The sequence below is a fragment of the Bos grunniens genome, chromosome 19 (assembly GCF_055505025.1).
Source record: "Bos grunniens cultivar Pamir isolate PY7600 chromosome 19, Bosgru_T2T1.0, whole genome shotgun sequence".
Taxonomy (NCBI): domain Eukaryota; kingdom Metazoa; phylum Chordata; class Mammalia; order Artiodactyla; family Bovidae; genus Bos; species Bos grunniens.
In genome coordinates, this window is record NC_141183.1 from 16847059 (window position 1) to 16872640 (window position 25582).

A 25582-nucleotide genomic window follows, 5' to 3' on the forward strand; every position below is an offset into this window, starting at 1 on the left:
TGGACAAGACTCTTGAGAGTCCCTTTGACTATAAGGAGGTCCAACCAGTCCATCCTAAAGGAAATCAGTCCTGAGTGTTCATTGGAGGGACTGATGCTAAAGCTGAAACTCCAATACTTTGGCCACCTCATGCCAAGAGTTGACTCATTGGAAAAGACTCTGATGCTGGGAGGGATTGGGGGCAGGAGGAGAAGGGGACGACAGAGGATGAGATGGTTGGATGGCATCACTGACTCGATGGACATGAGTTTGAGTGAACTCTGGGAGTTGGTGATGGAAAGGGAGGCCTGGCGTTCTGCGATTCATGGGGTCAGAAAGAGTCAGACACAACTGAGTGACTGAACTGAACTGAACAGATAGATGTAAAATGCGAGATTAAGTGACAGATTAGAAACATTGGAGAATAAAAAAATGAATACCATATATCTAGCTTAGGTGACTAGACAGTGACACTGATAACTCAAATGAGAGAGAACACAGGACTAGAAGACTGAACAGAAAATAGTGAATTCAATTTTAACTAAGTTGAGGGGAAAAAAGCCTCCTGTGCAGTATCCAAGGGGGAAATGTTTAACAGGCATTTGGACATACCATTTTGAAGCCCAGGAAAGAGTCTGCGTAGAAATGAGATGTGAAAGTCATAAAGCAAGTTGGGGACAGGTAAAACCATGGATAATGATGAGATTATCCAGAGAGTATATAAAATGAAAATCAAAGAGGAATGGGAAGATTCAGGTTGGGGGGAATAATACAGAAGCCAAAAGAACATAATTTCAAGGTCAGAATTATCATCAATATTAAAGACATTAGAAAGCTCCAATAAAAGCAGACTGGATAAAGTCTAATGTAACTGACAAATAGTAAGCAACTTATGTCTTTAGAGAAGTTTCAGTAATATTAAGGAGCTACAGTCAGAATTAAGGAGTTAAGTCAAAATACAGAAGTGAATGGGAAATGTGGAAAGGATGAACAATTTCAGTCTTCCATTTCCTTTTCCACCTTTTAATTTTGCTCCCTGAACATATTCACAGGTATGAAAGATGATCTTGGAATTAATCTAGACAACTTTTGCAAGGTTTTTTTTATCATCATAAAATGAATCTGGTCTCAGAAATACTCATACATAAACCTCAAGATCAAGCTTTCCTGAGGGATGCTTTGTATCTAAAATGAGTTACCATTAATGGGAAGGTTTCTTCTCAGCTCTCCAAGTTCTTCTTTGGTGAGTTCAATGTGCATGTTTCCTAGTATGCTGTCCAGGTCTCTGATATTTACCATCTCTCCTTAAGGAAAGAGAGAGAAATATGAAAATTCTTACTAATTCTAAAATGTTTCAGTTATTTTGCCTATGTATTATCGATTTTGGGGGGGAGGAGAGGAATATTCAAGACCCCTGGAACCTATATAAATTTATACAGACATTCAATATGGTTAGAATTAAGCTCACTTCCTTTAAACCTTTTTGGAGGAATAAACATACACACCATAAATTTCTAAAAGGAACAGTGCATTATTCTTAATATTATACAGTTTTCAGTGTATTATTCTTATGAAAGAAATAGGCAGTTCTAGTGAAATGAGAAAATTACTATGGTTGAAGTAAGAACACATGGGTTTGAATATTGTTCTCTACTATTTATTACCCACTAGAATGTAGGTAAATAACACAACTTCTTGGGAGTCCCAGTTTTCTGGTATATGAGGTGAAGGTGATCCTATCTGTCCCATAGAGCTTCTGTGAGTATAAAGTAACATATATGAAAATACTTAGAACTCTGTCAGCCATACAGAGGTGCTTGACACATTTTAATAACTACCTCTGTGACAAAAGTAGGGTTGGTTTCCCTTTTTAACTCTAACTGGATTCACTGCCTATGCTCACCAAAATCACTAAATGACTATTCTTTTGTTCTGCATTTCATAACTAACCTCAAGCAATAAATTCTATCTCTTCTTTAGGAAAGTTTATTAAAATTCATATCAATATGGCCAAGGTAAGTAAACCAAAAATAGAAAACATCTGCCAAGATAAAATAATTTAAATTATATTGGATCCATACATTGGAGAGTAGCAGAAATCCTTATCAAATGATTAGGAAATAAGATACTAGGAGACAATTTGAGAGTTAATGTATCATCCATCTTACCTTTGAAAGATTTCAAAACCAGCTAAGATTTCACTATGATGCACCTTTGCTATTAGCTAAAGATAAGGCAAAATTATACTCACAGAGAAATGGAACTCATGAGATGGTTTAAGTTTCATAAAGAAGCACTTTTCTGATTTTCCTTATAGATTAGGAATATCCATCTCCATAAAAATATGAAAGCTAGGTCAAAGTCTTTTCACCCTTGAAGCAACATTCTGTCATGTTGAAATATATTGCACAGGTAAAAGATTTTAAACTGTACTAATGTATTTTTCTTTTTCATATTTCCTTTCTCCTATGAACTTCCCTGGTGGCTCAGACGGTAAAGCGTCTGCCTACAATGGGGGAGACCCGAGTTCGATCCTTGGGTCGGGAAAATCCTCTGGAGAAGGAAATGACAACTCACTCTAGTACTCTTGCCTGGAAAATCCCGGATGGAGGAGCCTGATAAGCTACAGTCCATGGGGTCGCAAAGAGTCGGACACGACTGAGCAACTTCACTTTTGTTGTCCAGACTATCTAGAAAGAAAGTCTCCATTGCTGATAATCCTGAGTTCTCTACTTCACTCTTTGCTGCTTAGATCCAGAGCTTGATTTTCTCCTCACTTATCAAAACTGGAATTCTATGGTGAAGCACAGTGAGGCCTGGAGTGCTGTAATCCATGGGGTCATAAAGAGTCAGACACCATTCAGTGACTGAACAACAAAGCAAGATACAAAATAGTTTATCATGGTATATTAACTGATAAATCTAAGTAACTAATAAAAATAATTAATATATAGAGGGTGGCAACCTAATTACTAGGAAACCGTATAAGAATCAAAGCAAAAGGATCTGTTTTGCTGCCTTTTCATCTTACCTTTAAGAGCCTCCATGGTATCTGTTGGGCTCATCTTATTTATTTTTCTCTCAGCTATAATAAAAGATAAATATTTTTTATTTATGAACACTGTGGAAGGTTCCAACATTGAATAAAAAACTTTTGAAGGTTAAAATTTGTTTTAGAATTTTGCACAATAGACTTTCCAAATGAAATCAAAGTGGAATAATTAGAACACTTTTCATTTATTTATTGTTTTAAGACAACAATTCTTTATTCATTTATTCATTCAACAACTCAACAGTGAAGACACTCTGCCAAGCAGCAGGGCTACAGAGATAAACAGGACATTTTTAATTTACATTAGTAATATGATGGCTTACTAACTTCAAGTCCACTCATTCTTTCTATCCTCCCTCTAAAATATAAATCCTTTTTGAAGTCAATCACTCTAAAACATAAACCCAAGCAGTCACCAGGTTGCTTTCTGTTATTAGATTTACTTTTCCAGAATTTCATAAAATAGCATCATACACTAGGTATTATTTTGTGAGTGTCTTCTTTCATTTAGATAATGTTTTGGAGGCTCATCCAGCATGTTTTGAATCAGTAAATTGTTCATTTGTTGACCAGCATTTCATTGTTATGAATATACCCCACTTGTTTATCCCTACATGGGTTGATGGACTGAATAAAGTTGCTTTGAATATTCATGCACAAACATTTAATACATATGTATTAATTTCTCCTGGAAAAATAACTAGGAGTGAAGTTGCTGGGTCTTATGGTAAATTTATGTTCAACTTTATGAGAAACTGACATACGATCTCCACTGTGGTTAGTATACCGTCTAGAAATTGTATGCTCCAAATCTTGTCAATGCTTGGTACTGTCCATCTTTTAATTTTTTCCTATTCTAATGGATCTTTAGTGTGGTGCCTAATAATGACTTAAATTGCATTTCTCTGATGACTAATAATCCTCAGTATTCCTTCCTGTGATCATTAGCCATTTAAATATTTTCTTGTGTGAAATATCTGTTCAAATTGAACAGATAAACCAAATTTTATTGATTTGTCTTTTTATTACTGAGTTGTAAGAGTTCTTGATATTGTTGATATTAGTCCTTTGTCATCCATGTTTTACAAATATTTTCTTTCAGTCTATATCTTCCCTTTTCACTTTCTTAACTGTGTCTTTCACAAAGAGAAGTTTCTAATTTTGATGATATCCATTAATTTTTAATTTCATGCTTATAACTCTGTCATCTAAGAAATCTGTCTCTCCTAAGGTCACAAAATTATTCTCCTATATTTTCTACAAGAACTTCTCCTTGGGGCCAGAAATATAAACACTGACTTTGACTAATAAATGCAAACTTTCCTTCTTCATTGAATTTTGGGTTAGTTTCTATTGATCAAATTCTATGGAGACAATATACTTTTTTTTTTCAAAAAGTGGCAACTTCAAAACGCATCATCCATAAAACTTCAGCTTAGTTAAATCTTGTACAAAGAATGCAATGGCTGCTATTATTAAAATTCAGATAACCAAAGAACTGCAGATTCTATATTGTGAACAGCTCATTAATAAGAATTAAGATTTTTTATTCTAGTCAGAATTTTGCACTCATCTGTAAGAACCTTAATTTCATCCAGAAGTGTATTTAGATCTATCTTCTCACTAGCTATAAAAAAGAAACACCTTTCACAATAAAGTACTTTACATATCAACTCTGATATTATACTCCAAAAATATAAAATAAAGGTTTGACTCAGAATCAGGACATTGCAGTGATGGAATAAGTCATATCACACCCATGGGCCCTTAAGCCTAACCCCATTTTCCAGACCCTGTCTGCTCAGATGGTAAAAAATCTGCCTGAAGGTTCAATCCCTGGGTTGGCCTAGAGAAGGGAATGGCAACCCACTCCAGTATTCTTGCCTGGAGAATTCCATGGACAGAGGAGCCTGGCAGTCTATAGTCCATGGGTTCACAAAGAGTTGGACATGACTGCGTGGCTTCAATTCACTTCACATTTGCAGCCCAGGAACTACTGAAATTCCAATTGCCTAACCTTTTTCTCCCCTCCTCCATTTCTTGCTATTTTACTTTCAGACCTCCTCTTTTCTTCTACTTCTACTCATCTATGTTCTTATTTACCTTTGTCTGTTTTCTTTTCCTAAGCTAAGTCACAAGCATGTCACTGACAGCTGAATCATTCTCAGATATTCCTTACGCCTGCTGGTGACAAGTAAGACTTACAAGAGAAGACAATGTTTAAGTACAATTAAGATTTAAACCCCAATATGGCAAAATAAAGGTAGTTAATGAATCCTCATACAAATATTTAACTTTCTCTGAAAATATCAGTAAAGACAGAAATGCTTACTATCAACTGGTAAGTGTTCTGATGGATTCTGAAATTCCTTATTTGTGAGCTCCACTTCCATCTTCTCCAGAACATTGCTTAACTTTGGAGTATTAACTTTCCCTTCTTAAGAAAGATGAGATAAATTAAACATACACAATACACACACACACACATATGTACACAAACTCTCACATACATCTGTAAACATGCATATACACACTACATATATATATGTATGTTTGTGCATTATATATAATTTATATATCATATAAGTATATATAAATATTGGATTATTTTACATAATGATGAAGGTGAAAGAGCAGATTGAAAAAACTGACTTAAAACTCAACTTTCAAAAACTAAGATCGTGACATCCAGTCCTATCACTTCATGGCAAATAGCTGGGGAACAAAAGGAAACAGTGACAGACTTTATTGGGCTCCAAAATCACTGTGGATGATGACTGCAGCCATGAAATTAAAAGTCACTTGCTCCTTGGAAGAAAAGCTATGATGATACTAGACAGCATATTAAAAAGCAGAGAAGAGACATCACTTTGCCAACAAAGGTCCATATAGTCAAAGCTATGGTTTTTCCATAGTCATGTATGGATGTGAAAGTTGGACCATAAAGAAGGTTGAGTGCTGAAGAATTGATGCTTTCAAATTGTGGTGCTGGAGAAGACTCTTGAGAGTCCTTTGGACAGCAAGGAGACCAAACTAGTCAATCCTAAAGGAAATTGACCCTGAATATTAACTGAACAGACTGATGCTGAATCTGAAGCTCCAATGCTTTGACCACCTATTGTGAAGAGTCAACTCATTGGAAAAGACCCTGATGCTGGGAAAGATTGAGAGCAGGAGGAGAAGAGGGCAACAGAGGATGAGATGGTTGGATGGCATCAGTGACTCAACAGACATGAATTTGAGCAAACTCCAGGAGATAGTGAAGGACAGGGAAGCCTGGATTGCTGTAGTCCATGGGGTCACAAAGAGTCAGACACAACTGAGCAAATGAACAACAACAAATTTAATACATATTTTACATAAATGTATATTTCATACATATATCATGTCTGGGATAAGGACACTATTTCTGTACTTTGTGCTTCTCAGTCTCATTGTAAAAAACATGTGGAATAAAGTTTGTTCCAAAATTAATATAAATAACAAAATCAAAATAAAATCTGATATCATTAATCCTTATATAACAACCAGTTACACCTGTGATGATAAGCTTAAACCAAATTTTAAAAATGCAAAGTTGGTAACTGCCCACTAAATTTCACCAAGTAGATAATAATTATTTTTATATGCTATATTTGCACCATTTCAGTCTATCCTCAAAATAACATGTTAGGTATATTTCAGTTTCACAAATGGTGTGACTGAGGCTGAGAGAAGTGTTACCTGCCTAGAATTGCACAGCTAGTAGCTTGCAGAGCCAGTATTTGAACACAGGTCTGTGTGGTTACATAGTTCAAATTGTTAAATACATCTTATTTCCACAGAGAGACACAATTTTTTATATCATAAATGTAAATAACACAAACTACAATTTTTAAATTAAACCTATGCTTGATAGGAACAATAGTACTATGCTATTATCTTTGGCAATGAGAGAAGTCATTCTCATATACACCAAAGTTTTTCCATTTGTGCAATAAGGATTTGTATTTATCTCTAAAAAAGCAGAGAAGATTTGAAATCTTCCCAATAATTCAATTATTTTTGCCACTAGTTACCACCTATAGTAGGAGCAGGATTTGTTTCTTTCTACTTCATCCCACTCTTCTAGATTTTTAACTAGTTATTTATTCACTGAAGTAATTTGATTTATTTATTGCAGATTTATAACATCATTGTTTCCATGCAGGTCAAGAACATGACCACTTTAAGAAAACCAGAGTAAATTACATTATTTAGAAAATACATACATATATATATATATATATATATAAAGAAATATTTAAACTGTTCACTGTTACAATAATAAAGACTCTCTGTCCATAAAATTCAGTATTAATAGATGTAAATTATCTATCAATCAATAAAATATGATTCACATTTTACTATTCATGAAATAATATGAATAAATGTCAAAGCCAAAAAATTCAATGCAAGTTATTTTTTCCAGTAGTCATGTATGGATGTGAGAGTTGGACTAAAAAGAAGGTTCAGTGCCAAAGAATTGATGCTTTTGAACTGTTGTGCTGGAGAAGACTCTCGAGAGTCCCTTGGACAGCAAGATAAAACCAGTTAATCCTAAAGGAAATCAGTCCTGAATATTCATTGGAAGGATTGATGCTGATGCTGAAGCTCCAATACTTTGGCCACCTGTTGCAAAGACCTGACTCATTAGAAAGATCCTGATGCTGGGAAAGATTAAAGGCAGGAGGAGAAGGGGACGACAGAGGATAAGATGGTTGGATGGCATCACTGACTTGATGGGCATGTGTTTGAGCAAGCTTCAGGAGTTGGTAATGGACAGGGAGGCCTGGCATGCTGCAGTCCATGGGATTGCAAAGAATCAGACACAACTGAGCAACTGAACTGAACTGTGGTTTAGGTGGTTTAGTTGCTAAGTCGTGTCTGACTCTTGCAACACCATGGACAGAGGAGGCTGGCAGGCTACAGTCCATGGGATTCTCCAGGCAAGAATAGAGTGGGTTGCCAGAACTGATACCAAAAGATGGTTATCTTTGTCTTTGATTGTAAACTGAGGGTGATTTTTATTTTTTTGTCCCTCTCTATGCTTCCCTCGTATTCTCCAAGATTTTTTATTGTGAATATGCATAAACAAAACCTAAATACACTTCACTAAAATATTATCGCAAAGCTTCAAGATTTGAGTTCTTTGTCTTCTTATTACTCACTCACCTTTAAGAGTATTCACAGTATCCATCAATTTGAGCTGATTTATCTTTTCATCAGCTGTAAGATAGATACAAAGTTTTAAACAGAAGCAATAATTGATACGGGAAGTCATAAAAAGGAATAATATTTGAAGTTATAAAAATCTTTCAAAAATTATTTGCTTTCTCAAATGGAATACCCAGGGGATCTTCCCCATCCGGGAATCAAACGCTGTCTCCTTCATTGCAGGCAAATTCTATAATGACTGAGCTATGAGGGAAGCCAACTGGAATACAATATAGCTATTTTTATGGTACCTAAAAGTGACCAATATGTGAAAAAATACGTTTTAGAATTTAAGATAGCTTTTGAGTTATTTTCTATAGTCTTTAGCCCAGTAACTTTTGGGAGTAGAAAACAAAACATGATACTACTCTCAAATAAGAAAAAATGCAGTGGCTCCCCCTGCAGTATTACCTGTAGGATAAAGTCCAGGTCCTCTGTAACACAGCCTTGCCTCCTTTACATCAGCTCTTTTTTTCCTAAACTACCACAACAGATTCAGTTGTCTGAAAGCAACCATTATTCCCTTCCTCCTTCCATCTTTTCATCCTTTCCCAAATATTATCTGTGTGTGTGCTCAGTCATTGATTCACATTTGCCTCTTTTACAACCCTATGGACTATAGCCAGCCAGGCTCCTCTGTCCATTGGATTTTCTTAGCAAGAGTACCAGGATTGGTTGTCATTTCCTCCTTCATAGCAAATGTTGTCTATTTATTCTCAATAATGTAGACCTTTTAGAACTTTAATTTGCATTTTTTCTTCATATTTGTCTCCTGTCCCCAAAGAAACTATAAATTCCTTACTGGCATGAACAGACCTAATTTGTCTTTATCTGGCACATACAAGGTCCTTACTAAATGTTTGTTGTATAAATAAATGAGCAAATTAAAAATAAATCACAAGAAATACCTATTTCTTCCTCATCAAAGACTACAATTCTTAGCTATTATGAGCCACCATTTTATTAGAGCAGCAACTCATTGACTTCTTGTACATACATGCACGCTAAGTTGCTTCAGTCATGTCCAACTCTGTGTGACCCTATGGACTGTAGCCTGCCAGGCTCCTCTGTCCATGGGATTCTCTAGGCAAGAATACTGGAGCAGGTTGCCATGGCCTCCTACAGGGGATCTTCCCAAGCCAGGGATCAAACCCGTGTTTCTTACATCTCCTGCATTGGCAGGCAGGTTCTTTACCACTAGAGCCACCTGGGAAGCTTTTTACATACATACATATATATATATATATATATATATATATATATATATATATATAGACACTAGTTCACCATGACTAAGTGGGCTTTATCCCAGGGATGCAAGGATTCTTCAATATCCGCAAATCAATCAATGTAATATACCACATTAACAAATTAAAAAATAAAAGCCATATGATTATCTCAATAGATGCAGAGAAAGCCTTTGACAAAATTCAACATCCATTTATGATAAAAACTCTCCAGAAAGGAGGAATATAAGGAACATACCTCAACATAATAAGAGCTATATATGACAAACCCACAGCAAACATTATCCTCAATGGTGAAAAATTGAAAACATTTCCCCTAAAGTCAGGAACAAGACAAGGGTGCCCATTTTCACCACTACTATTCAACATAGTTTTGGAAGTTTTGGCCACAGCAATCAGAGCAGAAAAAGAAATAAAAGGAATCCAAATTGGAAAAGAAGAAGTAAAACTCTCACTGTTTGTAGATGACATGATCCTCTACATAGAAAACCCTAAAGACTCCACCAGAAAATTACTAGAGGTAATCAATGAATATAGTAAAGTTGCAGGATATAAAATCAACACACAGAAATCACTTGCATTCCTATACACTAATAATGAGAAAATAGAAAGATAAATTAAGGAAACAATCCCATTCACCATTGCAACAAAAAGAATAAAATACTTAGGAATATGTCTACCTAAAGAAACTAAAGACCTATATATAGAAAACTATAAAACACTGGTGAAAGAAATCAAAAGAGGACACTAATAGATGGAGAAATATACCATGTTCATAGATCAAAAGAATCAATATAGTGAAAATGAGTATACTAAAGCAATCTATAGATTCAATGCAATCCCTATCAAGCTACCAACGGTATTCTTCACAGAGCTAGAACAAATAATTTCACAATTTGGATGGAAATACAAAAAACCTGCAGTAGCCAAAGCAATCTTGAGAAAGAAGAATGGAACTGTAGGAATCAACCTGCCTGACTTCAGGCTCTACTACAAAGCCACAGTTATCAAGACAGTATGGTACTGGCACAAAGACAGAAACATAGATCAATGGAACAAAATAGAAAGCCCAGAGATAAATCCACACACATATGGACACCTTTTCTTTGACAAAGGAGGCAAGAATATACAATGGAGAAAAGACAATCTCTTTAACAAGTGGTGCTGGGAAAACTGGTCAACCACTTGTAAAAGAATGAAACTAGAACACTTTCTAACACCATACACAAAAATAAACTCAAAATGGATTAAACATCTCAACGTAAGACCAGAAACTATAAAACTCCTAGAGGAGAACATAGGCAAAACACTCTCCGACATAAATCACAGCAGTACCCTCTATGACCCACCTCCCAGAATACTGGAAATAAAAGCAAAAATAAACAAATGGGACCTAATTAAAATTAAAAGCTTCTGCACAGCAAAGGAAACTAAAAGCAAGGTGGAAAGACAGCCTTCAGAATGGGAGAAAATAATAGCAAATGAAGCAACTGACAAACAACTAATATCAAAAATATACAAGCAACTCCTACAGCTCAATTCCAGGAAAATAAACGACCCAATCAAAAAATGGGCCAAAGAACTAAATAGACATTTCTCCCAAGAAGACATACAGATGGCTAACAAACACATGAAAAGATGCTCAACATCACTCATTATCAGAGAAATGCAAATCAAAACCACAATGAGGTACCATTTCACCCCAGGCAGAATGGCTGCGACCCAAAAGTCTACAAGCAATAAATGCTGGAGAGGGTGTGGAGAAAAGGAAACCCTCTTACACTGTTGGTAGAAATGAAAACTAGTACAGCCACTATGGAGAACAGTGTGGAGATTCCTTAAAAAATTGGAAATAAAACTGCCTTATGATCCAGCAATCCCACTGCTGGGCATACACACCGAGGAAACCAGAAGGGAAAGAGACACGTGTACCCCAATGTTCATCGCAGCACTGTTTATAATAGCCAGGACATGGAAGCAACCTAGATGTCCATCAGCAGATGAATGGATAAGAAAGCTGTGGTACATATACACAATGGAGTATTACTCAGCCATTAAAAAGAATACATTTGAATCACTTCTAATGAGGTGGATGAAACTGGAGCCTATTATACAGAGTGAAGTAAACCAGAAAGAAAAACACCAATACAGTACACTAACACATATATATGGAATTTAGGAAGATGGTAATGATAATCCTGTATGCGAGACAGCAAAAGAGTCCAGTCTTTTGGACTCTGTGGGAGAGGGAGAGGGTGGGATGATTTGGGAGAATGGCATTGAAACGTGTATAATATTATATAAGAAATGAATCGCCAGTCCAGGTTCGATGCATGATACAGGATGCTTGGGGCTGGTGCACTGGGATGACCCAGAGGGATGGTACAGGGAGGGAGGTGAGAGGCGGGTTCAGGATGGGGAACACGTGTACACCTGAGGTGGATTCATGTTGATGTATGGCAAAACCAATACAATGTTTTAAAGTAATTAGCCTCCAATTAAAATAAATAAATTTATATTTTAAAAAAATAGGCCCTTAGTGCAAGACAATTGCAGTCAAGATTCTAGTGCTCAGACTAGACAGCAGAGGTAACTGTGCTGTGCTCAGACTCTTAGTTGTGTCTGACTCTTTGTGACTGTTTTGGACTATAGTCCACTAGGCTCCTCTGTCCATGAGATTTTTCAGGCAAGAGTACTGGAATGGGTTGCTATCTTCCCAACCCAGGGATCGAACCTGTATCTCTGGCAACTCCTGCATTGCAGGCAGCTTCTTTACCACTGAACCATCAGGGAAGCCCTCAGGCAGCAGAAGTAACTAGTTCTTTCTAAAACTCATGGTGTTTTTCAGTTGTGCTACACATATGACATGTGTGGAACAATGACACTGGAATATTCTGCCAGTTTTAAAGCAGCTGAGGACCATCTCAAAAGCCTATCTGGGGTTCTCCCAAGAGATCCATGATACACACATTATCTACCTCAATTCAAATGAAAATTCTTACTCACTTTCAGGTGGAGATGAAAATCCTGAATTGACCAAATTGCCCATAAACTCTTCTAAATTCACCATCCCATCATCTGAAAGAAACATACATGTCAGGGAACATGGGAAAGATAAATGACCAGAGATAAGAGGTAGGCAACTATAGTACAACCGCTATACTGAAAAATAATTTATGGATTTGACCTTGAAATATAGTTAAATACATACCTATATTCAATCATATTGAATATATATTAAATCAGAAAGACAGATTAATGCATATCATTCAGGCACACACACACACACACTCATCCTCTATAGATCCTTCCTTGGTATGATCTGTTGAAAATAATTAGAAACTAACTGGGTGGTAGGTATAAAAGCCTTGGATAATCCATGAAGCAGATAAACCCTTTAACAATTCTTGAAAAATTCAAACAGATGCACATCAGCTTAGATAAAAGATCCTAGAAACATATTACATAAACTTACCCATGATAGTCACATTCTTCAGTGCGCTTTGAATCACATCTTGGGGTAATGGAACCCCTATATTTTTCATCATGGAACCTAGGTCATCAGGATTGGCCATATTTTTCCTAATGGAGGCCAGAGCTTTCATGGGACCTTCTAGTTCTATATTTAAAAAAATACAATGTTTGATGTTTTTAAAAACACTCAAATATCACTAGTAGGTACTGACTAATGATTACTACTCCACCAGCTGCTGCTGCTGCTACTACTACTACTGCTATTGCTATTATCTTCATTACTACTGCCACTTATCAGCACTTACAAATCTCAGCTTACTAGACATAATGCTCAGTCCTTTATATATGCCATCACATTTAATCCCAAAAAACCTTTGGAAAATTTGTACTAGTATTTTCCTTACTTAACAGATAAATATACCTAGCATTAGAGAAGGTATTCAGGCTAAAGCATTTGTTTTGAGTGGCTAAGCTGGGTCCACCTTTTTTTGACCCCACAGACAGCAGTACGACAGCCTCCTCTGTCCTCCACTATCTCCCCAAGTTTGCTCAAATTCATGTCCATTGAATTGGTAAAGCTTTCTAACCATCACATCCTCTGCCTCCCGCCTCTCCTCTTGCCTTCAGTCTCTCCCAGCATCAGGGTCTTTTCAAATGAGGTGGGTCTTCATATCAGGTGGCCAAAATATTGGAGCTTCAGCTTCAGCATCAGTCCTTCCAATGAATATTCAGGGTTGATTTCCTTAGGATTGACTGGTTTGAGCTCCTTGCAGTCCAAAGTACTCTCAAGAGTCTTCTCCAGCACCACAATTCGAAAGCATCACCATCACTTCTTCAGCACTCGGCCTTCTTTAAGGTCTAACTCTCACATCCATACATGATTACTGGAAAAACCATAGCTTTGACTATACAGAGCTTTGTCAGCAAAGTGGTCTCTCTGCTTTTTAATATGCTGTCTAGTTTTGTAATTCCTCTATTTCTTTGCATTGATCACTGAGGAAGGCTTTGCCAACATCCATTGGATCATAAAAAAGGCAAGAGAGTTCCAGAAAAACATCTACATCTGCTTTATTGACTATGCCAAAGCCTTGGACTGTGTGGGTCACAGAAAACTGTGGAAAATACTTCAAGATATGGGAATACCAAGCCACCTTACCTGCCTTCTGAGAAATCTGTATGCAAGTCAAGAAGTGACAGTTAGAACCAGACATAGAGCAACAGACTGGTTCCAAATAGAGAAAGGAGTATGTCAAGGCTGTATATTGTCACCCTGCTTATGAAACTTATATGCAGAGTACATCATGAGAAATGCTGGGCTGGATGAAGCACAAGCTGGAATCAAGATTTCTGGGAGAAATATCAATATGCACCCTTATGGCAGAAAGCAAAGAAGAACTAAAGAGCCTCTTGATGAAAGTGAAAGCAGAGAGTGAAAAAGCTCGCTCAAAACTCAACAGTCAAAAAACTAAAATCTTGGCATCTGGTCTCATAACTTCATGGCAAATAGATGGGGAAACAATGGAAACAGTGACAGACTTTATTTTGGGGGCTCCAAAATTACTGCAGATGGTGACTGCAGCCATGAAATTAAAAGACATTTGCTCCTTGGAAGAAAAGCTGTGACCAACCTAGACAGCATACTACAAAGCAGAGACATTACTTTGCCAACAAAGGTCTGTCTAGTCAAGGCTATGGTTTTTCCAGTGGTCATGTATGGACATGAGAGTTGAACTATAAAGAAAGCTGAGTGCCAAAGAATTGATGCTTTTGAACTGTGGTGTTGGAAAAGACTCGTTAGAGTCCCTTGGACTGCATGGAGATCCAACCAGTCCATCCTAAAGGAAATCAGCTGAAACACCAATACTTTGGTCACCTGATAACAAAGAATTGATTCATTTGAAAAGACCCTGATGCTGGGAAAGATTGAAGGCAGGAGGAGAAGGAGATGACAGAGGATGAGATGGTTGGATAGCATCATCAACTCAATGGACATGAGCTTGAGTAAACCCCGGGAATTGGTGATGGACAGGGAGCCTGGTGTGCTGCAGTCCATGGGGACACAGAGTCGGACACGACTAAGCAACTGAACTGAACTGAACTGAGGTTGTCGTAGCTTTTCTTCCAAGGAGCAAGCATCTTTTAATTGCATGGCTGCGGTCACCATCTTCAGGGATTTTGGAGCCCAAGAAAATAAAATCTGTCACTGTTTCTACTTTTTCCCTTCTATTTGCCATGAAGTGATGGGACTGGATGCCACGATCTTAGTTTTTCAAATGTTGAGTTCTAAGCCAGCTTTTTCACTCTCTCCTTTCACCCTCATCAAGAGGCTCTTTAGTTCCTCTTCACTTTCTGCCATTAGAGTGGTATCATGTGCATATCTGAGGTTGTTGATAGTTCTCCTGGCAATCTTGATTCCAGCTTGTGATTCATCCAGTCCAGCATTTCGCATGATGTACTCTGCATATAAGTTAAATAAGCAGAGTGACAATATACAGCCTTGATGTACTCCTTTCCCAGTTTGAACCAGTTCATTTTTCTATGTTCGGTTCTAACTGTTGCTTCTTTACCTGCATACAGGTTTCTCAAGAGACAGGTAAGGTGGTCTGGTATTCCCATCTCTTTAGGAATTTCCCACAGTTCATTGTGATCCACACAGTCAAAGGTTTTAGCATAGTCAATGAAGCAGAGTTTGATGTTTTTCTGGAACTCCCTTATTTTCTCCATGATCTAACAAATGTTGGAAATTTGCTCTCTGGTTCCTCTGCCTCTTCAAAACCCAGCTTGTACATTAGTAGTGCTCAATTCACATACTGATAAAGCCTAACTTGAAGGATTTTAAGCATAACTTTGCAAGCATGTGAAATGAACACAATTGTATGAGTCTGAACATTTTCTGGAATTGGTCTTCTTTGAGATTGAAATGAAAATTGACCTTTTCCAGACCTGTGGCCACTACTGAGTTTTCCAAATTTGCTGACATATTGAGTGAAGCACCTTAACAGCATCATCTTAGGATTTTAAATAGCTTAGCTGGAATTCCATTATCTCCACTAGCTTTGTTTGTAGTAATGCTTCCTAAGGCCCATTTGACTCCACACTGCAAGTTGTCTGGCTCTAGGTGAGTGACCACACCATATGTTTATCCAGGTTATTAAGACCTTTCTTGTATAGTTCTTCTGTGTATTCTTGCTACCTCTTCTTAACCTCTTCTGCTTCTGTTAGATCCTTACTGTTTCTGTTGTTTGTTGTCCCTATCCTTGCATGAAATGTTCCCTTAATATCTTCAATTTTCTTGAAGAGATCTCTAGTCTTTCTGATTATATTGTTTTCCTCTATTTATTTGCATTGTTCATTTAGGAAGGTCTTGTCTCTCCTTGCTCTTCTCTGGAACTCTGCATTCATTTGGGCTTATTTTTCCCTTTTTTCTCAGCTATTTGTAAAGGCTTTTCAGACAACCACTTTGCCTTCTTGCATTTCTTTTTCTTTGGGATGGTTTTGATCACTGCCTTCTGTACAATGTTACAATCCTCCATCCATAGTTCTTCAGGTACTCTGTCTACCAACTCTAATCCCTTGAATCTATTTGTCACTTCCACTGTATAATTATAAGGGATTTGATCTAGGTCATACCTGAATGGGCAGTGGTTTTCCCTCCTTTATTCAATTTAAGCTTGAATTTTGCAATAAGGAGCTCATGACTTGAGCCACAGTCACCTCCCAGTCTGGTTTTTGCTGACTATACAGAGCTTCTCCATCTTTGGCTGCAAAGAACATAATCAGTCTGATTTCAGTATTGACTATCAAGTGATGTCCATGTGTAGAGCAGTCTCTCGTGTTGGTGAAAGAGGGTGTTTGCCATGACCAGTGTGTTCTCTTGACAAAACTCTGTTAGCCTTTGTCCTGCTTCATTTTGTACTCCAAGGCCAAACTTGCCTGTTACTCCAGATATCTCTTGACTTCCTATGTTTGCATTCCAGTCCCCTATGATGAAAAGGACATCTTTTTTGGTGTTAGTTCTAGAAGGTCTTGTAGATCTTCATAGAACCAGTCAATTTCAGCTTCTTTGGCATGAGAGGTTGGGGCACAGACTTGGATTACTGTGATGTTCAATGGTTTGCCTTGGAAATGAACTGAGATCATTCTTTCATTTTTGAGGCTGCATGCACCCAAGTATTGGATTTTGGACTCTTCTGTTGACTATGAGGGCTACTCCATTTCTTCTATGGGATTCTTGCCCACAGCAGTAGATGTACTGGTCATCTGAAATAAATTCACCCATTCCAGTCCATTTTAGTTCATTGATTCCTAAGATGTTGATGTATATTCTTGCCATCTCCTGCTTGACCACGTCCAATTTACCTTGATTCATGGACCTAACGTTACAAATTCCTATGCAATACTATTCTTTACAGCATCGGACTTTACTTTCACCACCAGATATATCCACAACTGAGTTCCGTTTCGGCTTTGGCCCAGGTGCTTTATTCTTTCTGAGCTATTAGTAATTGCCTTCTACTTTTCCCCAGTAGCATACTGGACACCTTCTGACCTGAGGGACTCTCTTCTAGTGTCATATCTTTTTGCTTTTTCATACTGTTCATGAGGTTCTCCAGTCAAAAATATTGGAGTGGGTTGCCATTTCTTCCTTCAGTGGGCCACTGTTTTGTCAGAACTCTTCACTATGATCCATCTGTCTTGGGTGGCCCGGCATATTATGGTTCATAACTTTACTGAGTTATGCAAGTCACTCCGCCACAACAAGGCTGTGATGCGTGAAGGGTGTCTAAGCATACATTGTTATTAAAAGTGAAGCCAAGTCTGAAGTACAGGGTATCTGATTTCTCAGGCAGAATGTTTAGCTAGCATGCTAAGCCAAGACTCTTGCAAATGTTTAAATTTGAGACTTAAGGATGATCACACACACATAAAACTCAGAACATATACTTATTTACATCATAAATAATGATATAATTCCACTAAAGCTAGGTACTGAAAGTCGCTCAGTCATGTCCAATTCTTTGTGACCCCATAGACTGTAGCCCGTCAGGCTCCTCTGTCCATGGGAATTTTCAGGCAAGAATACTGGAGTGGGTAGCCATTTCCTCCTCTAGGGGATCTTCCCAACCCAGGGATGGAACCCAGGTCTCCTGCATTGTGGGCAGATTCATTACTATTTGAGCCACCAGAGAAACCCAAAAAAAAGCTATGGTAAATAATCATAAAAGTAATCCTCTTGTTAAAAATTGCAAAACTGGTCATAACTTAATGTGACTGGCCTCAGTTTTTTTCATTCATGTGTTGGCATATATATGCCAACACATACACCAAAAATATGCTCCCAACAATGGAAAGATTGGCACTGCTATATCAATACCAAAAAATGTTAATATTTATTTTTGAAAGTATTATGTATAAATTATTCATTCAAGTAAGAAAAAAAATGTTAATGTTGTATTATGATAAATACTGTCACAAACATTAACCCTATAAGAGAATTTCTTATAAACCATATATGTGGGAAAGTTTTAAAGATCCCATTCAGAAAAACAAAGATTAAGGACAAAACCTTTTGTCAATTGAAAAAACATACCATTTTGATCATATCCTAAACACTTAGGTTCTGGAAAACAACTTCATTTTGTAGGTATTTAAATTAAGTCTTTTGAATTTAGTTCAGTTTCAACCTTAGAAAGCATCTAAGGGAAATTAAACCATTTCAATTAACCTCAAAAAAGTGGGTTGCTGCAAGGAGACTCAAGGAATCCAAAATAGTTGTGAATTTACTAATTGAGGGTTATTTAGCCTAAATTTCAAGGAGATGCAGAAGCTCCCACAGACACCTCTATCAGCTGGAGATGGCAGTTAAGTGAATACATTAAAACCAGATTACACCCAATATCTCATGTCTTAGGAAGTGGAGTAATGCAAAAAATACCATGGAGGAAGCCTATATGTTTCAACAAGTCCCTATATGTTTCAATAGTTAATATTCCCATGATAAAATCTCAATTAAATAAGTATTTAATAGTATAGAAAAAGGAATATTGACCTTCTTCCCAGAATTTCAGTAAAATGGCCAAGACATTGCCAACTGATGGCAGCCATCTTGGATCACAAACTCAACTACTAGGATGAATCATCCAGATAGATTTTGTATATTTACCCCTTTCGAGTGATGAAAAAATATACTATAACTCCAGGAAATATAAGTCAAGAAAAGGTTAGGACTAGAATCCCCTACTGGTTCTTCATTCAAAGTACATTTGTTATACATATGACATGCTTTGCAGCATTATAAAACTGCATAAATGCATATAATCAAAACTAAACAGTTCCACTCAAAATTATTGTTAAAAAGTTCTCACTCACTTGAACCTTTTGTAAAATATGGAGTTTGTGACAACCTAATCAGGAAATCTTTTAAGTCCACTTTTCCTTCATCTGAAAATGAAACATAAAGGAATGAATGGTCTTTGGTCCAGAGATACAAAAGTATGAAGTAAGAAGATATGCATGCCTACTAAATCTTCAAAACCAAAGTTAGTCCTATATTTTTCTGACACTGATTCTAATAAACATATCTTAGACTAATTATAAAAAGGAACATGATTATGATGACTCTTGTGATCTTTTTTTCTATAGAGCCAATGAACATTTTATGGATTTTACACATACATTAACCAATTGAGATCACTGTTTTCACATTTCCTCTCTGATACTATATAGATTCCTGTAATTTTTCAGCATTACAAATCCAATGATAACTACCTATGTCTTCACAGAATATGTTTATCCACTAAATGATAAGTATCATAAACCAAATGAGCTATAATGTTTAAAGAAAACTACATATGCTTATGAGCAAAGATATATTAATACAGGAACTACACAATATTTGGCTTTCTATCAGTAATATACTTGGAACTTAAGAAGAAAAAGAACACTACAAGGCTGTACATGTAAGCTAAACATTCCACTGGCAGAACTCCAAAGCAGCAATATAGCCTGTTTAGGACTGTAAGGAAACCATACTGGTAGAATGTATCATCATACTAAAGTTTAGGGCTTTGTTTCATGGGCACAAGACAACTTCACAGTTCCTAACCAATAAGCCATGATTCCAATCTCAGGAGGCAAAAAAAGGGGGGAGGGGAGGTGAAGAAGAGAGGAAGATTATACTTTTCTAGGATAACTCAATATGAAGATAATCCAGAACAAAATCTTACCCAAGCCTAGAGGCAAATTTTAATGTTGTTGAACTCATATTTGATTCCTTACCACTCAGCTCTGTGGATTTATGAGTGAAAATAGACACAAGTTTTATATATAATAAATGTCTTAGAAAAGAAAATACTTACTATCAACAGAAACTGATGAAAGCATCTGTTGTAATTCTTCCTCTGGAAAATAAACCCCCAGGCCACTCAGTATAGGTTGTATATCATCAATATCAACTTTTTCATTGGTGACTTTGTCTAATGCATTTGCAAGTTTATTAACCTCTATAAAAAGAAAATATTTTCAGTTTAAATACAAACTCTAATAATTAACTTTAACCATATTTCAAGAAATTAGTTTAAATACCTAGCATTTTTTCTTAAAGATAATATAGCATTCATTTTAAATACTCTCTTGAGGCAATTCTCATTTCAAACACATAAAATAGAAGATCAATTACAAGGCAAACTCATCATAAGAATTAAGCTCTGTATGTCCATTTCTGCTTCCCATTCTTTCCACATCCTTGCCTTATATGCCATGTTCTCTTTGCTGCTTCCCAGTTACTGCCACCTCAGTCTGCCTCTTTCCTATTTTTTATTAAAACTTATACTGACTCTCTTTTACTTAGGGTAGAGAACATAGGTATGGTATATATGGTAATTCAGTTCAGTTCAGTCACTCAGTCATGTCTGACTCTTTGAGATGCCATGAACCACAGCACGCCAGGTCTCCCTGCCCATCACCAACTCCCAGAGTTTACCCAAATTCATGTCCACTGAGTCAGTGATGTCTTCCAACCATCTCATCCTCTGTCGTCCCCTTATCCTCCTGCCCTCAATCTTTCCCAGCATCAGGGTCTTTTCCAATGAGTCAGCTCTTCACATCAGGTGGCCAAAGTATTGGAATTTCAGCTTCAACATCAGTCCTTCCAATGAACACCCAGGACTGATCTCCTTTAGGATGGACTGGTTGGATCTCCTTGCAGTCCAAGGGACTCTCAAGAGTCTTTTCCAACACCACAGTTCAAAAGCACCAATTCTTCGGTGCTCAGCTTTCTTTATAGTCCAACTCTCACATCCATACATGACTAGTGGAAAAGTGACAAGGTGGACCTTTGTTGGTAAAGTAATGTCTCTGCTTTTGAATATGCTGTCTAGGTTGGTCATAACTTTCCTTCCAAGGAATAAGCGGCTTTTAATTTCAGGGCTGCAGTCACCATCTGCAGCGATTTTGGAGCCGCAAAAAATAAAGTCAGCCATTGTTTCCACTGTTTCCCCATCTATTTGCCATGAAGTGATGGGACCAGATGCCATGATCTTAATATGGTGATAGCTAATTAATATGCTAGTAGAATTGGTTTATTTTTGAGGGGGTTTATATAGTCAACATGGCAGAGTAGGATGACTCTGAGATTACCTCCTCCCACAGACACACCAAAATTAGAACTATTACTTCCCTGGTGGCTCAGACGGTAAAGCGTCTGTCTACAATGTGGGAAACCTGGGTTCAATCCCTGGGTCGGGAAGATTCCCTTGAGAAGGAAATGGCAACCCACTCCAGTACTCTTGCCTGGAAAATCCCATGGACAGAGGAGCTTGGTGCAGGCTACTGTCCATGGGGTCGCAAAGAGTCGGGCACGACTGAGCGACTTCACTTTCACTTTCACTATAGAGCAACCATCTATGAAAATGATCTGAAGACTAGCAGAAAAGATTTGCCACAACTAAAGATATGAAAAAGGAACCAGGACTTCCCTGGTGGTCCAATGGCTAAAACTCTATGCTCCCAATGCAGGGGGTGTGGGTTCTATCTCTGATTAGGGAACTAGATCCTACATGCCCCAACTAACAGTTTGCCTGTTGCAACTAGAAAAAAAGACCCAGCAAGCTGAACTAAGTCCTAGCACAGTCAATTAAATAACCAAATGTTTTTTTAAGCAGCTTATGAGTAGTCAAAATAATTTTTTTTTTAATAAGAAGGAACAACAGAGGATAATCACAATTGCAAAGGTTCTCCCTACTTCCTTCTTCAGGTCCAAGAATTTTTCAGTCATAGTTTCATCAAACATATCTTCCATCCCTTTCTCCCTCTTCTTCTAGAACCCCTAAAATATGAATATTAGTACACTTGATGTTGTCCTAAAGGACCCTTAAACTGTCGAATTTTTGTTTTCTTTTTGCTGTTCTGAATTGGTGGTTTCCATTATTTTATCTTCCAGGTCATTTTTGCATTCTCTATCACCTAGTCTGCTGTCAATTCCTTCTAGTATGTTTTTCATTTCTAGTATTATATTCTTCAGCCCTGACTAGTTCTTTAATTTCCAATTCCCTGTTAAAATTCCCACTGTGTTCTTTATTCTTTTCCCAGTTCAGATAGCATTCTTAATACAAATGCTTGAATACTTTATCTGATAAATTTTTTGTCTGTTGTTTTGTTTTGGAGTGGGGGGGCTTCCCAAGTGGTGCTGGTGGTAAAGAATCTGTCTGACAATGCAGGAGATATAAGAGATGAGGGTTCGATCTCTGAGTTGGAAAATCCCCTGGAGGAGGAAATGGCACCCCACTCCAATATTCTTGCCTGGGAAATCCCATGGAGAGAGGAACCTGGCAGGCTACAGTACATGCGGTCACAAAGAGTGGGACATGACTAAGCATCTGAGCACCCAGCACCTTGTTTTTTGAGGTGAGGGGTTCTTATTCTTTTGTTTGAAACAAATTTTTCTGTCTTCTCATTTTGCTTAACATTCTCTGTCTTTATGAATTTAGGTGAAACAGTTACCTATTTCAGGCTTGAAGGGGTGTCCTTGTATGAAAGTGCCCCTATGCAGTTCACATGTGGCTTTGGTGGAAGAGTTACAAAATGTGAGCAAGGGTCATATCTTCCCCAAACATGTGCTAGCAGCTATCACCTTGGTGTGAGGTGCCACTGGGAATGGAGGGGCTAGAGCCAGAGCCAGGTGTGAACCAGAGCTTCTCATATGCTCAGTCAGAGCTCCAGACCCCTCCCAATCTGCTGCCTCTGTGAATACCAATAATAGCTGCCCTCACCCCATTCAGATGCTGTGCTGGCTCCTTCTATCACAAGTGTATACTCTCCTCAGCAATGGCAACCCTCTCCCTAGAGCAGAACTGCACCAGAGTCAGAGGGGCCAGAGAAGGTGCTCAGCATGGGCCAGGGTTTGCACTGGAGTGGTCACAGGAAACTAGCCAGAGTCCCAGGCAGTTTCAATCTGCTTCCTTTGCCTTGTTCCGAGGAATAAGCAAACATGTGTATGCTTTTCACAAGCAGGGTCTAAGTTTCTTACAGCCCTTCACCACTTTGCCAACAAAGGTCCATATAGTCAAAGTTATGGTTTTTCCAGTAGTCATGTATGGATGTGAGAACTGCACCATAAGGAAGGCTGAACGCCGAAGAATGATACTTTCACAATAGTGGTGCTGGAGAAGACTCTTCAGAGTCGCTTGGACTGCAAGGAGATCAAACCAGTGAATCTTAAAGGAAATCAACCCTGAATATTCATTGGAAGGACTGATGCTGAAACTCCAATACCTTGGCCACCTGTTGCGAAGAGCTGATTCATTGAAAAAGACCTTCATGCTGGGAAAGCCTGAGGGCAAGACAAGAAAGGCGCGGCAGAAGATGAGATGGTTAGACAGCATCACTGACTCAATGGACATGAGTTTGAGCAAACTCTGGGAGATAGTGAAGGACAGGGAAGCCTGGCACGCTGCAGTTTATAGGGTCACAAAGAGTCAGAAATGATTTAGCAACTGAACAACAAACAGCCTGTTAGTCACGCTGGTTTTCAAACCAGCTGAGGGGACTCATCTTCCTAATGTCAGATCACAGGGCTGGGGTGCCCAATATGTGGTTTGAAATGCTCACTCCACAGCAAGTATCTCTGAGCCTTTATAATCCCTTTCTGCCGCGTGTCCCTTGCTAGGGGCACAGGTCCTGACCTGATCACTTCATTTCCCTTCCTACCCAACTTCATGGGGATCTTTCTACAGTCTCGGTTGTATAAGAGTCTTGCTGCCAGTCTCCAGTTTCCTTTAAGTGAGATTTACTCCCTATGCAGATGTATTTTTGATATGTTTGTGGGAGATGAGCTCAGCATCCTCCTACTCCACCATCTTGATCTCCTCTGGATCTTTATATATTTTTTAATGTATTATCTGTTGAACATGTTACCTAACCAAAAAACTAATTAACTAAAGAATTTTTAAGGTCACATATTTTTGGCATCCTTGTTAGAAGGCATACTATTTGCTTCAATTATAAGCTTATAAGTAATGTTAAAAGTTAAACTAGTGAACATTTGAACTTCATCTGAACTCCTAAAATACTAAATGTATACCACTCATTTAATTTTGTAGTGTGTTACTTATGATTTTATGTAAGTGGCTCATCACTTTTCAACAATTATGGTAAGTATTATCTATGTCTGAAATGTGTATAAAACTCCCTAATTATTCTCACCCTTAAAATCTTGAAAACGCTTACTGCTCTTCAATGCTAATAGGGCAGACTTCAGGGAAACATGCCCCTTTTCTGTAAAGACAAAAACAGTACAAAGATAAATTGATCAATTCAAGAAACATAAAGGACTTTCACAATGAGTTACACTGGTTACCTTAAAGTAGCTTATGAGTTTCTACCTCTGTAAACTTTTGTCCAAAACTGTATCCATTCTGTCCTTAACCAGATCTCATTCATGTCAAAACCAGATCATAAGTCCTTTTCAAGAAAGCCTTCCCTTGAGCCTATATTGCCCTCCAGCTACAGCTCCTTTCTTTCCTTTCCTTGACAACCTAATTCCTGAAAAGAAATGTTTTTATTCATATTTTATCATATCCTCATTCACACCTCAAACTGCTGCTATCTGGCTTTCTCTTCTCCTGAAACTGCTTTTACCAAGTTCACCAGTTGATTATTTACTGCCAAAGTGATGAACACATTTAATTCTTTTGTTTCATATAACACTTTCCTCCTTGAAACTTTTTTTCTCTTTGTTTTGTGGTTACAGCTTTCTCGTGGGCTCCCTCCTACTATTCTGCTTACTTCTTCTTAATGTCCTTTATAAACCACTCTTTCTTCACTATTACTTAAATGTTAGCATGTCCCAGTCCTCTATCCTTGGTTCTCTTTTTATTATACTCTATAAACTTTTTCTGAATTTAACTACAAGCAACATGTTGATGACTCTCAAACTTCTATTTCTAGCCTAGATTATCTACTGCATATCTTCAATTCTATGTCCACGAGCATCTCAGACACAATTTTATCTTCATTTTTGTACTAAAACCTGATCTTCGTCCTACATTCCCTATCTTATTAGAAAGTATCATCATGAAATAAGTCTCCCAAGCCAGAA

General features: G+C 37.6%; 1 protein-coding gene across 1 annotated transcript in view; it reads right to left on the reverse strand.

Annotated features, from left to right (window-relative positions):
* EFCAB3 (EF-hand calcium binding domain 3) overlaps positions 1 to 25582 on the reverse strand; it is a 467300-nt gene that overhangs the window by 306863 nt on the left and 134855 nt on the right. The window contains exons 24-28 of the mRNA XM_086357127.1: positions 24688 to 24759; positions 20346 to 20489; positions 19357 to 19428; positions 12989 to 13132; positions 12520 to 12591 (exon numbers count right to left, since the gene is read on the reverse strand). Coding sequence (XP_086213253.1) covers positions 12520 to 12591; positions 12989 to 13132; positions 19357 to 19428; positions 20346 to 20489; positions 24688 to 24759 — 504 coding nt within the window. The remainder of the gene's footprint in view (positions 1 to 12519; positions 12592 to 12988; positions 13133 to 19356; positions 19429 to 20345; positions 20490 to 24687; positions 24760 to 25582) is intronic.